The sequence below is a fragment of the Meles meles genome, chromosome 6, assembly GCF_922984935.1.
Source record: "Meles meles chromosome 6, mMelMel3.1 paternal haplotype, whole genome shotgun sequence".
NCBI classification, from domain to species: domain Eukaryota; kingdom Metazoa; phylum Chordata; class Mammalia; order Carnivora; family Mustelidae; genus Meles; species Meles meles.
In genome coordinates this window covers 43,736,336-43,751,096 of record NC_060071.1, presented here as the reverse complement: position 1 = coordinate 43,751,096, position 14,761 = coordinate 43,736,336, and the positions used below count along the sequence as shown (strand labels likewise).

The following is a 14,761-nucleotide window of genomic DNA, read 5'->3' as shown; positions in this document are numbered from 1 at the left end:
TTTAAATGTGTGCATTTATCAAAGATACCCTCATGTGCTAGCAAAAATTATGCATACTTGGCACACAAAAATAAAATAACAATATTATAAAGTTGACCTATAGGGAATAATAGAATTCTAATAATTATTAAATAAACATTTAATATATACTCATTTTGTTTACCTTTTCAGAATTTGGGGGATCTCTTTATTTGGTTAATAATCTGTTTAAGAAGCTACCTTGAAGGGTTTCAATGCATATGTTCCTTTGACAAATTTATAAGGAGGCGTATTTAAATTATCTGAGTTCTTTGCAACTAAAAATTGGGGTCACTCTTTATCAAATCGGTGTTAACATTTGAAGACATGAGAAAGAACTCCAGCTATGGGAAATGAGAGAGCTTGGATCTCCAGTGTAGGCCTTTTTCCTAACCTGCAGGTTCAAAAACTATGGCCTATTGCCTGTTTTTGTGAATGAAGTCTCACTGGAACAAAGCGTTAGCCATCTGTGTCCATATTATCTTTGACTGCCTCTGTGCTATACTCTCGCAGCTGGGTAGTGACAGAGACCGTACCCGGGCCTTTATGGGAAAAAGTTTAGCAGCTTCTGCCTGAAGCACAAGTTATCAGTGTAATAATCCCATGTATGTGACATGCAGCTTCTCAAATTTCACAAATTCGTGGTGGTTCTTTTTATCTTACCCCGAACATACTCCTTCACCAACTCTCTCTTTTCCAAACATGGTTGCTAGATGAATGCTTTCCAGCTGTTGTCCTTTCATGTTGTCATTTAAACCGTTCACTTCTGCCAAAATATCTCAGTGGCTCTCCATTGCCTAGTAGGGTCCAAGGTCCGTAGCTCTAGTAGAGACCGAAGTCCCTAACTTAGGACACCTCCCACTTTATTTTCTACTGTTCTAACCAAATTGCTCTATTTTTGCCCTCCAATGTGTCAGGTTCACTTCTGCCTCCAAATCCTTGCCTGGGTAGTTAGTTCTTCCGGCCCCTCCTCACCTCCCTCAGCCTTTCTCATCCACCTCAAGCCAGTGATCTCTTCATTTCCTGAATTTCAGTAGCACGTCATATAGCCCTCATTTTCACCTACTTAGTATTATGATTATTTAATTTGCATGTGCTTATTTTAAGTAGCTTTTCAATCCTTGATGACTAGAAACTGGTGTTAGGCTTCTGGGTTTCTCTGGTACACACAATAAATGTTTATTTCATGATGCTTTTGAAACCGAAACACCTGAAAAAGCTCTAATTAGCTATTTGTGTTTAAGTGAGGGGGAGATCACTTTGGACTAGAACAGTCAGCAAAGGTGTCATGGAGATGCTGGGACTTGATTTGAGCCCTCCCCACCAGATGTGTAGGAGGAAGAAAACATGAATGGCTTGAGAGCCTCTGGAACCCACACTGTGTGATGGGGAGAAAGTGAGGAGGATATCAGTGTGGTTGTTAAAGGTTTCTATTGACACGTTGTCCTCATAAATTACTTGCGGGCCAGTTCTACTTCTGTTTCTGTATCGTAGCCATGTAGCATTTGTGTGGTCCTGCCGGGAGGTGTGATTGGGTGACAGGTCCCTCCTTGAATGACAGGCTGGGTGATCTGGAGTAAGCCTGTGCAGGGACATAATGCACAAAAGGCTGGTTGACAAAAGGAAGTCTAAGCGTAGAAAAGGGGTGAGATCTTGAGAGTATACAGGTAGCTGGGGAGGTTATGAGGCCCTGACCTGAGCTGGAAAGGTGAAGAGGAAACTGATGTGTGACATCAGGATGTATGACATCAGGATGGGCACCGGCATGGGGACTCTGGACAGTGCCAACAGGTAAACACAACCACTCGAGCTCCGTCAGTGTCATTGACGATGATGAGCTCCTGAAGACACAAGCAGATACCTGTGAGTCCATTACATGGCAACCCATATCCGCTTGGCTCATCTGTCTTCCGTGCTACAAAATGCAGAATTTGGGTTTGTGTTATAGGACTACGTATGTGATGCCTTTGGATCTCCCAGAGACATCATTGCCAATCTGTTTAATAAAATAATTGTGTCAGGGGAACTGGTTGGCTCAGTTGGTTAAGCATCTGCCTTGGTCTCAGGTCATGATCCCAGGGTCTTGGGATCTAGTTCCGTGTTGGACTCCTTGCTCAGTGGGGAGTCTGCTTCTCCCTCTCCCTGCTCATGCATGCCCTCTCTTTTCTCCTTCTGTCTCTCTCTCTCTCCCTCTCAAATAAATAAATAAAATATTTTTTAAAAATAAAATAGTCGTGTGGTAAGAGGTAAATCGTGTGGTAAGAAGAGAGGGAGAACCAGTAGGTTTTTGTGTATTCTTTACTGTCTATATTTCCAGACAAGAGCTCGGCAGTGTTTCTGGGGCCCTTGCCAGGTGACCTCTGTGAGGACATAAGGGGCTGTGGAGAACATGTGTGTGGCAGTTTTATTGCCGCTATCAAAAATGAATTCCTAACCCTTTCGGCTCCCGTCAGCTCTTGCCATTCTGGCTTGTTTTAAAACTGTGTTGTCAATATGAAAGCATTGCGTTGGGGGCAGTTCCTAATCTTATTTTTTGCTTTGAAATATTCTGCTGCAGTTGTTTTCCAAAGACTAGGGCTTTCTGTCCTTAATGTGTCCAACACCAGTTTGTAAAGTGTTGGCAGGTGGCATCCTGAATCTGTGCCAAGTAAATATTGTTTTAGGAATAAATAAAGACCTGAGAGATAGTTTGAAGATACATCCCTAGCATTGGGTGACTGAATATGAAAACCTTCACAGAGAAAAAGGAGATAGCTGTCACGATTAGGTCTAAGATTTCTGAATTATCTGCTTCAAAAGACATTTTGGATTTGGAATCCCTAAGCTTTGGAGTAGTAAAGGTTAAAGATGAAAAGATTTAAAAAAAAAAAAATCTAATATTTGCCTTGTGTCCCGTCTCCGTTCTCTGTGTCTGCACCATCAAGTGTCTCATAGATTCTCAAGCTACCTTCCTGTCTTTGATGTATTTCAGGAACCTTTTATTATTTGCATTGGAGCTTCTGTTTCTTTGGTCCACCCAACTTCTTGTTTATCCCAGCAGCCTTGGCCTTTGAGGCTCCCTGTCCCTCTGGCCAGGCTTTGGGAGACCCTGTCAGCTCACATCCCGGGGCTGGGGTCTGCATGAGAACTGCCGTCTGGCTGAGAGCTTTGAAGAGCACGACCTCAAATCTGCCCTTTCCCCCAAGCTCTTACCTTCCAGTTGGTGTGATTGTAGAAATTCCTTTATCGCCAAAGAATGTTATTCAGGAAGCCTGACTCACTCGCTAATTAATAATATTATCCCAAATCATAATCATAGCCCCTTTTGGAGTCCTTGCTTTAAGTCTCTACATCTTTCAGTTGTATCATTTACAACCCGGCAGACGAGGTGTTCCTGCCCCACTTCCCACCCTGCCCCCAGCTTTGCACGTCAAGAAACGGAGTCTCAGCGGCAAAGGAACCGTGTTAAACATGTCACGTTTGCAATGCGGCTAAGCCACACTCTGAGCCCCAGCTGCTCAACTCCGTTATTATACTCTTGCCACGTCTCCCTGATGCGCTGAGCCAACAGGTGTCAGGATAGCTGGGTGATAATCTGTTAGCACCCACGGTCACGTGGTGTAGTGGAAGGAAAGGCCACGGGGGCTGAGTCACAGGGTGGACTCAGTTCTGTTCTGTGTGAAGTCTGTGACCGTGGCAAGCTTCAGTTGCTTCAGCTACAAAACGAGGATTAATGCCTTAAAAGAATAGAGGGAAAGCCGGGGCGCCTGGGTGGCTCAGTGGATTAAGCCGCTGCCTTCGGCTCAGGTCATGATCTCAGGGTCCTGGGATCGAGTCCCGCATCGGGCTCCCTCCTCTCTCTCTGCCTGCCTCTCTGCCTACTTGTGATCTCTCTCTGTCAAATAAATAAATAAATAAAATTAAAAAAAAAAGAATAGAGGGAAAGCCAAAAGAAGAAATACACATAAATACAGGTTTTCTTAAAAGATTTTATTTTTATTTATTAAATAGAGAGTGCACGAGTGGAACGGGGCAGGGGTGGGGCAGGGAGAGGGAGAAGCAGACTCCCTGGCTGAGCAGGGATCCTGACTCAGAGCTCAATCCCAGGACCCCGGGGATCATGACCTGAGCCGGAGGCAGACACTTAACCGAGTGAGCCACACAGGCATCCCCAAGGATGTTTTTGAACTGTGAAGGAGTTTTGTAAAGTATCTGCTAATAACACTGAAAAGAATTTCAAAGCTAGTAAGTAAGTAGCTGAGCTGGGGCTCAAACTTGGTCTTCAGACTAAACATTCGAGGCTTTTCCTAGTACGTCAGCCTGGGCGGAGAAGAGCGCTGCCATGAACCGGTTTTCTTGGCAGACTGTAGGCGAACTTTGTGTCTGCTTGACAACACTGATGGGGAGGAAACGAGCTCTCTGTCTTGTTCACACTTCCCTCATTACGTTCAAGAGTGAATTTTTATCATTCATTCGGTGTCTTTGGCAGGTCTCTGATTACACCCTTAGCTATGGCACGAACTTGAGGATTTATTTTTCAGGGTTGGGACGGGCTGTGACCGATCACCCCTTTCTCGGCCGCCCTGGAATCCCCCAGGTGAGCGACAGAGCTGCTTCCCCTCAGACCTGGTTCTTGCCCAGATCCAGGAGGGCTGCCAGGAAGGGAAGGTGTGAATTGAATCTTTGGAGGAGGCTGTCCTGAACCTTCTCTGGTGTGTTTCTCCGTCTTGATCACACGTGATCACAGGGATGCAGGCTGTTATCTGTCACTTCCCACCGTCTGTGAGATAATCAATGTTTTTGGCAGAAGCCTTAATTAAGGAGGTGTCTATCCGTAAAGACTCGGGTGTAGTGAAAAGTTTGATGATGCTATGAACCATGGTATTCATGGAGTGATTGCAAAACACTGTTGATTTTAATTGACCAGCTAACCCGTATGAGGATTTTAAATATATGCCTTGATCAGAAGTGGTAGAGCCAGACTCATTTCCTAGCAATGCCGCTCCCTAGCTGTGTGTCCCTGAGTAAACTGTGTAGTGTTTCTTATCAAAGAATGGGGCTGAGAGCGCCTACCCCACAGGTCTCACTCAGGTCAGATGATTGATGGATGCGAAGCCTAAGCAACGGTCCCTGACGTGCCTTAGCTGTTTACTCCCTGTGCAGTACTGCAATGATTCCATCCACTAGTTGACTCCTTTCAAATCTTTGAAATTGATGTTATTTCTCATCTTCTGGACTATTTCTCGGACACACATACATTCATCTTTTGAACTCTGGAATCAGGAAAGAAATTTTTTTTTAACTATAACTGTATTTTTTACCTTGGGTAATACCTTTTGAACTAAGAGTTAAGTTGAATACTAGTATGTCCCTATATGTAAAAGTAGGGTTTGAGAGAATCCATCCCAGCAGGAAGATTTCAGAACTTCATTGTCTTCTCAGTCCCCCTGCCATGTTGACACAGTCAGCCTCTAGCTCCGTCAGTTCCCGGAATACTATGTTCGTCCTTTTCCTTTCCCTGTACCACCTTTCCAGCTTGTTCTCCTTGGGGAGCTTCTTTCTCAGCGCTCCCGAAATGTCAGTGGTCTCCATTGCATTTGACACTCTTTGAGCTGCCAGCAACAAAAAATCTAATTCAACCTGGCTGAGAAATTAAGGCAATTTAAAAAAAAAAATTTTTTTATTAACATACAATGTATTATTAGCCCCAGGGGTACAGGTTTGTGAATCGCCAGGTTTACACACTTCACAGCACTCACCATAGCACATACCCTCCCCAAAGTCCATAACCCCACCACCCTCTCCACACCCCCCTTCCCCCGGCAACCCTCAGTTTGTTTTGTGAGATTAAGAGTCTCTTATGGTTTGTCTCCCTTCCCGGTCCCATCTTGTTTCATTTATTTTTTTCCTACCCCCCAACCCCCCCCCCCATGTTGCATCTCCACTTCCTCATATCAGGGAGAGCATATGATAGTTGTCTTTCTCCGATTGACTTATTTCGCTAAGCATAATCCCCTCTAGTTCCATCCATGTCATTGCAAATGGCAAGATTTCACTTCTTTTGATGGCTGCATAGTATTCCATTGTGTATATATACCACATCTTCTTTATCCATTCATCTGCTGATGGACATCTAGGTTCTTTCCATAGTTTGGCTACTGTGGACATTGCTGCTATAAACGTTCAGGTGCATGTGCCCCTTCAGATCACTATGTTTGTATCTGTAGGGTAAATACCCAGTAGTGCAATTGCTGGGTCATAGGGTAGCTCTGTTTTCAACTTTTTGAGGAACCTCCATGCTGTTTTCCAGAGTGGTTGCACCAGCTTGCATTCCCACCAACAGTGGAGGAGGGTTCCCCTTTCTCCGCATCCTTGCCAACATCTGTCGTTTCCTGACTGGTTAATTTTAGCCATTCTGACTGGTGTGAGGTGGTATCTCATTGTGGTTTTGATTTGTATTTCCCTGATGCCGAGTGATGTGGAGCACTTTTTCATGTGTCTGTTGGCCATTTGGATGTCTTCTTTGCAGAAATGTCTGTTCATGTCCTCTGCCCATTTTTTGATTGGATTATTTGTTCTTTGGGTGTTGAGTTTGATAAGTTCTTTATAGATTTTGGATACTAGCCCTTAATCCGATATGTCGTTTGCAAATATCTTCTCCCACTCTGTCAGTTGTAAATTAAGGCAATTTATTATCCCATGTAACAGAACATGGAGAGATCGTGGGGACCTCAGGGCTGGTGGCTCGGTCGTCCATTGATGATCAGGGACCCAGGCTCTTTCCAGCTCTCTGCGTCACCATCCAGACATCCTAAGATTTGTTCTGGTTCCCCTGGGTGGTTGCAAGTGGCTACCCAGGGGCATTCAGAGTAACGTCCTTCCTTACGTCCTAGAGGGGAGAGGAGCCTCTCCCATGAGTCCTTCCTTCAGTCTAATGGGACAACTTTGTTCACATGGACTCTTGAGTTGCTGGGGGTGCGGGTCAGGTGCAGATGGGCTCCTCTGAGCATGGGACCAGCCTCTCTATGCTGGTATACCAGACACGATCCCTGAACCAAGTCAGGAAATTGCCAGGGAAGGGGAGGGTGGGGAAAAGAGCTTGAGTGGGAACCACCAGTGGCCACTACAGTCTCCAGGGTCCCAGAGCAGCCTGTGCTCAGGCACGCTTCTCTTTGGTAGTCCCACTTCCTCTCGCTCCCATCCTGTTATTCTCATCCAGAACCTTTCCCTGTGCGTCAGGCTCACATTTTCAACTACCTGCTGACCATACCTATTAGCCAGTGATCCAGACAACTTACAAGGGGGAGAATATGTATATTCACGTGTGCACAGGTGACCAGATATTCCATCTACTTCTTCCTTTGAGTCCTCAGATTTGCAACGTTTCCTCTAAACTCTTTTAAACAATTTATTTTGAAATAATTCCAGTTGTACAGAAAAATGGGCAGAATAGTTCAAGCAACTTTCTTCTTCACCTAGTCTCCCCAACTGGTAACATTTGACCACATTTATGCTCTCTCTCATCCCTTCCTCCAAGCATATGCGCACAGACAGAGTTATTGATTTTACCGGTGATGTTAATATTTTTCTGAACCTTTTAAGATCAAGCTGCAGATGTGATCCCTCATGACCCCTAAACTCTCCAGTGTGTATTTCCTGAAAACAAGATGTTTTCCTACCTAACTGGTTATAACACTCCAGATCGGGACACTGATCATGGTCCAGCCCCACGTAACCAGTAGACCCCATTTACATTTTACCAGTTCTCCCCCAAATATCTCTTTCCATTCTGCTCCAGGATTCTTTCCAGGAATACGTGTCTCTTCAGACTCTGTCATTTTGGAATAGTTCCCCCGATTTCACACAGGGGACATATGCAAGGTTTACCCAATATGTGTATTTCCTGCTCTTTACAATTTTAAAGAGTTCAGGCATTACATTCAGTGGGCTGACCTCAGCGTGGGTCTGTCTTGTGATTCCTTCTGGCCAGACTCAGGTCATTCCTGCTGAGCAGGACTTCCTTAGAAACAACACTGTGCTCTTGAGCAATTGGTTGGGCCCGTACGTGTCTGCTATGTTTCCTCTGATTAAGTTCTCCATATTTTCTTTTAGGACAAGTTAGCGTTTTGTGGGCCTGTTTTGAGATTATGGCAGAATCCTGCCCCTCATTAAACCGTCGCCCACCATAGCATCCACTGAGTATTGCAGCCCAGACCCGTCACCTAAATGACAGTCGCCAAATGGTGGTGCTCTGTTTCCATCATTTCTTCTGTGTTCATTAGTTGGCACTCTATGATAAGGAAGAATTTTTCCCTTCTCCCATGTTCTTGATTGATCTCGTATTATGGCAGTATGCTCGGACCATACTCAGTGATCATAATTCAGTACTGTCATGATCTCCATCAGCGGGAGCCCTTTCAAGCTGGCTCTCGTGGGCTGGACATGTCCACATCAGACAGTGTACGTCTCTACTTTAGGACACAACTACGTGTTCTAGGCTCAGCTTGCGTTTTCCCTTGGCCCAGCCTTGGAATTGGCCATTTCTCCAAGAAGGCTTAGTCCCTTCTGTTTATTTATAATCTGTACATATACACTATACACACTATACATACACCACACACACACACACTTACACACACTTTATGACTTTCTGTGTTACCTTTCTAACAGTCATAATGGATGTCTTTAATACCAATCCAACCCCTCAGGGCTCTTTCTTCTTTTCAGATTTGTTAATACCTTCTCTGACAAGGAGAGTCTTGTTTCACATTATTTTCAATTTCCCTATTGCTCAGTTTAATTTATGTGCTCAATCGACTCAGTCCCCCAATCGCCGGCCATCTCTTCCATTCATTACCTCCACGCTCCCCTCAACCTCCCTGCGGCTCTGAGGCCCAGCCCGCCATGCCCACTGGCCCCCACCTCTGGGTGGCCCCTCAGATGCACTTCAGTGCTCTGTAGCCTTAGTCTCTGGGTTCCTACAACCACATGAAATAACCCCAACCCTGCTGGGGGTTATATAAACACTGATCTTAGCGATACAGTATCCACCGGCTCCTGAGGCCCCAAACCAAGATGTTGTTCTTGATTCCTCTTTATCCATCTTCAGTCAAAACCCATCTCTTGCTAAGTTCTACCAATTTTACTTCCAAATAGGGCAGGACTTTACCCTCTTACATCTTTGCCACCAGCACTGCCCTCATGGAAGCCTTCATCCCCCTCCCCTGGATCTTCCACACATGTCTAACCCGGCCGTGTCCTTCCAGCTTGGCCTCCATGCTCCACACCTGTTTCCCATTGATGACCGCAGCGTTTCCCAGCTATGCAGGGTGTATGTGACGTTAAAGTACACGCAGAGGACGATCCCATGCTTATTTTTTTTTTTTTTTAGTTTTTATTCTTCTAAAGATTTTTATTTATGTATTTAATAGAGAGACACAGCGAGAGAGGGAACAAAAGCAGGGGGAGCGGGAGAGAGAGAAGCAGGCTCTCCCAGCTGAGCAGGGAACCTGATGTGGGACTCGATCCCAGGACCCTGGGATCATGACAAAGGCAGACGTTTAACGACGGAGCCACCAGACGCCCCACATGTTTAGTTTTATTTCAGTGCTCCTGCTTCTGTCAGAGAGAAAGAAAAAAAAAAAAAATATCCTCTGAGCTGACCCTTCTTTTCTCCAGTCCATCCTGGCTCCTTTCCCATCTCAATTCACAGGGAAATAACCGTTGTCCTGATTTTTAAATATCACCTTCCCTTTCCTTGATGGTGTTACTAATTACATTTGCTTCTGTAACCAACCTCTTGACTGTCTTTTTGGGCTGTTGAACATGAGGTAAATGGAATCTTACGATATGAGTTCCATGCATTCTTCTGCAGCTTGCCTTTTTTTTTTTTTTCCCACATAACATTAAAGTTCCTGAAATTTACTGGGAGAGAGAAGCTATAATTCTTTTTTTACCCCCTCCTAGGATTCCGCTTTTGGATATGTCGCAGTTTATTCTGTGTTGGTAGAAATTTGAATTATTTTCACAAATAACTATTTTATTTTTGTGGTATTTATTTTTAAGGTTGCCATTTTGGGATAAGCCATCATGGTTTTCTATTTATAGCGGTCGTATATATGTTCCTTTTAAAAAGGAATTTAAGTAAATTGAGTCAATTTAGAGAAAAAGAGTCAGTAATAGATCCATTGGTCTTTAGAAGAGAGGTAAAGGCAAAATTCATGACTATGATGTGGAAAGGACCAGAGACTGGTCTGTATAAAATAAGAAATACTGACTGCAGTTGACCAGAGCCCTTGGTCCTTCCTCAAAACCGATACCCAAGGCATCATGATGGACCTTTCTTTCATGCCCTCCCAGTCTCTCTCCTTCTCCCTCCAGCTCCCATTCAAGTCCCTTTCACCTGTGGTAGTTCCCTTCAGTTGCACCCAGTGGGGTTTTGTCTCCAGCTGGGACTCACGCTTCTCCCTTCCCCCGTGGGTCCGATGGCACGTGGGCCCGCACGCCCCACCTGGCTAACGTTACTCATCTTGTTGAGATTTGAAATAGTTGTGACTTCCTTTAAGAATCTTTTCTTAACAAGCACTCCAGTCAGGGGTACCTGCCAGCCCCCCGGGAGTCCATGAAACCATATCCCCATCTACACGGTTTCCCGGAGGCCTGTGTGCACTCCCCTTCCCCAGCAGTGAGCTCCTTCGGGCCGGAAGAGTCTACTTGAGTTTCTCTCCCTCTGCCCCTTCCCTGGCTCCTGCTTCTCTCTTTTTCTCAAATAAATAAATAAATCTTAAAAAAAAAAAAAAAAAAGAACCATTACAGATTATTTTGAGACTGGGAAGGGGGAGATGGGAGTAGATTGATGAATCTTCAAGCAGTAGAAAAGATCGACTCTCCTTACTCTATGGGAAATCTGCCGAAAAATACAATGGGAATGTTTTTATATTTGTTAGAGTAAGTTGAAGTGAATTGAAAACACTATTGATTTCTAAGTGAGGTATAACTTTCAGACTCATAAAAGCAATTATGGTCCTGGAATCCAGTTATTAATAACCATTGTAAATAGCTTTTCCCCCCAGAACATTCTTTCCATTTCTTTGAAATTTTAGCATATGTTTCCATTTCTATAGCAAACATACACAGAACATTATTTCCTATTTGAATTGATATTTCCTATGACGTCTGTCTTGACTTTGTTTTAAATTCGCTTGGCTGGTTCCCAGCCAGTTATATAAGAACTGCGGAGTTAGTTAAAAAATTTTATTTCTAGGTCCTGTCCTTGGAGACTGGGATTGGAGGCAGGTCAGTAGAGGAGCCCAAACATGAGCATTTTACAAGTTCTTTGAGGGTTCTGGTATGCTGCTAGATTTAAGGACCCCCGGTCATTTTTCTGATATAAAGCACATATACTTGTAGCATATTTTTTTGTCCACGTTAGAAGTTAAGTGAAGGCAATTGAATTAAGAAAGACTGCCTGTAACCATGAGCAAAGCAAATTCCCTAACTGCTATGAGATGCAAAGCAAATAACTTTAGGCATGCTGTATAATGTCTGATGCCTTCACATTCTTTTAACTTGCGTTTTAGTCCAGAGAAAGAAATAATATTTTCCCATCCCCAAAAGGACCAGTGTAGTTATGGTTGTATATACTGTAAGCTTCAAATAATTATGTAACATTCTATTATTGTACCATATTCTGAGCAAATTATCAGCCTCTGATCAATAGAACTTTTTAAAAAGTGTTTGGAAACCAAGAAATGAAACTTCCAGTCAATGTTCAGCTAGAACTAATTATTTTAAAGCTTCTGAAAAATATCACAGTTACTAGAATGTCAATGTTCTATTATTGGACTTGGCATACTTATTTTAATACATGAAATGAATTATGTTCCATTATTCTTCTGTTCTTTTGCTTCCAACCAAAGAAATAAAATAGTACATGTCTGATCACACAATTAACCAAAGATACAGTGGGGGAATCACTATACTTTTGTTTCATAATTCTAATAGGATTTGTTGCTTTTCCTTTTCTCTCTCTTTCTTACACACACACACACACACACACACACACACACAGCTTGCTTCAAGGAATTCTGAACATGAAAATATGTTTACTCATCATGATAAAGGAAGCTGAAGAATAAAGAAATTGATCAGTGTTGCTTATCACTGAGATGTGTGGTTCCACTTTTACTAGAAATGCTATCTTTAAAAGTCTGAAATGTGTGGGGCGCCTGGATGGCTCAGTGGGTTAAAGCCTCTGCCTTCGGCTCAGGACATGATCCCAGCATCCTGGGATCAAGCCCTGCATTGGGCTCTCTGCTCAGCGGGAAGCCTGCCTCCCCCTCTCTCTCTCTGCCTGCCTCTCTGCCTAATTGTGATCTCTGTCAAATAAATGGGTAAAATCTTAAAAAAACAACAACACTGAAATGTGTAAGTAATTACCTATCAAAACTTTTAAGCAATTAAGAGGAATCACATCCAAAGAAAGAAGAATCATATATATATATATCAGCCCTTCAATAAGTCAGAAATATTTATTTTTTTGAAAGATTTATTTATTTATTTATGGGAGAGAGAGAGAGAGAGAGAGAGAACAAGCACAGGTGGAGGGGCAGAGGGAGAGACTCCACTCAAGAAGACTCCACTATGAGCGTAGAGTCCAATGTGGGGCTCAATATCATGACCCCAACATCATGACCTTGACCAAAATTAAGAATCGGACACTCAACCGACTGAGCCACCCAGGTGCCACAAGTCAGACATATTTCTTTTTCTTGGGATGCCTGGGTGGCTCAGTCATTAAGCTTCTGCCTTGGGCTCGGGTCATGATCTCAGGGTCCTGGGATTGGGGCCCGCATGGAGCTCTCTGCTCGGTGGGGAGTTGTTTTACCTAGTTGTGACCACATTATAGATATATTGCCTTCTGCTTATGTTGCCATTAACATTAGCTGCAGTCTTTGTATGTTGCCACGCGATTTTCTCGTCATTATAAATGCCTGCGTGGTTATTAGATTGGGTGGTTGTACCTTTGCGCTTTGGGACTTCCGATATTCTTGACTGTGCACATTATTTACAACATTACAAAATGTTTAGAGGTTTTGTAATTTAGAAATGACAAAATGAATTTTTGGAGTTTCATTTGTCAACCAAACCTGTGCTTCAAGTGAGCAAGAGTGCATGTTTTGACCCTGGATGTTGCATATAAAATCATTTGATTACATGGACCATTTAAACAGATCATTTCCTCATAGACCTGAAATATTTGCTGTACCTACTTGTGCCTGCGAGTAAGCATTTCCTCCCAGACTGGCTGGATTTCTTCTTGCCACCACATCTTAGGGAATTTCAGTTTGGTTTCCCTATTCGCATGACCTGCAAGCTGGGAACTCTGAGTGCTGGGATGGTGAATGACTCACACTGATGGACTCAGAGCCCATCAAAGAGGATTTTTCCCTTACTCTCCCCTCTGATCTCTCTAATTAAACGTGTATTACATCAAGGAAATTCACCTAGTTCTGAGTTTTGCTCTGATGGCTACCTTCATCTCTTTGTTTGTTTTGTTTCAAAATATCAAATTATTTCCAAATTTATTTCAGTGTCGTTTTGAAGCTAATGGGTCACCTGGCTTGGTTGTACCCTAAGCAGACGTTTCCTTTTGTTTTGAGGAACCAAGCCATTGATAACACAAAGGCAACCAATAGAGAGATGAGAAATCTGACTGACTTAAGCGTGTTGTGAGCTGAGGTCATCATCGGTTCGAGGGGATTTTGAAGGAAGAATGGGTATTTTGAAGAGCAGACTATACACTGTTAACAAAAGGGTTTCCCCGTGCAGTGAGGCCACCAAAACGGAAGATAGTCTTTGTTATGCAGGATGTGATTAATATTGCCTCATCATTTAATTTTAGAACTTCTAAAATAAAGTTGCTTACACCAGTTCAGGGCACATGGTTTGAAACCTGAGAGAGCCTACGGTTTCTTTTTATTTATTTATTTTTTTAATTACAGAAGTAATACATGCATTACTAAAAGCTTGGGAAATCATGAACTGAAAGGAGTCTTCCATGGTATCTTTCACTTTACCAGAACCTCTGCAAATATTTTGTGGTAGCTCTAGTCTTTTTTTTTCCCTCCCAATGTTTTTTTTTTCCTTTACATTTTGCAACCATGTTTTCATATAGAATTTTATCTGATTTATTTCACTCAACATGACTTCCCATGCTTTTTCCCCCCAAGGTTGCAATCTTCCTGTCAGTTGTAATTCCTGTATCATATTCCATCCTTCCAATATCCCATAATGTCCCTAATTGTGTTCTCCATTATTGGGCATTTAGAATGCCTCATTGTCTATTCTGACCTGATCATTTTCAAGACTTTGGTCCACAAGGTGGTTGGTATTGCTCATACAAGTCAGGGAGCTGACGTCATCCTGGCACGAATTTGCCTTTCTCAACCAGTGTTGTGCACTTATTACTGAATACCTTGATGCTTGATTTCTTTTCTTGTTTTTTGTTTGTTTGTTTGTTTGTTTGTTTGTTTGGTCGGGGGGAGGGAACGGGTTGTGATCTGCTTCATGGGTGGGTAATTTTGTCTTTCTTTTTTCAGTGGAGAAAGTGGTGCTGGAAAGACAGTGGCTGCCAAGTACATCATGAGTTACATCTCTAGAGTATCTGGAGGAGGTCCCAAAGTCCAGGTGAGTTAGCAACATGGCCCATTTTGAGGCCCCGTCTTATGTGAGATGTAAAAGTCTCCATCTGCCATTTCATAAA

The 14,761-nt window shown here is 43.2% G+C and overlaps 1 protein-coding gene across 1 annotated transcript in view; it reads left to right on the top strand.

Annotated features, from left to right (window-relative positions):
• MYO1E (myosin IE) overlaps window positions 1–14,761 on the top strand; it is a 192,670-nt gene that overhangs the window by 99,971 nt on the left and 77,938 nt on the right. The window contains exon 5 of the mRNA XM_046007405.1: window positions 14,598–14,685. Coding sequence (XP_045863361.1) covers window positions 14,598–14,685 — 88 coding nt within the window. The remainder of the gene's footprint in view (window positions 1–14,597; window positions 14,686–14,761) is intronic.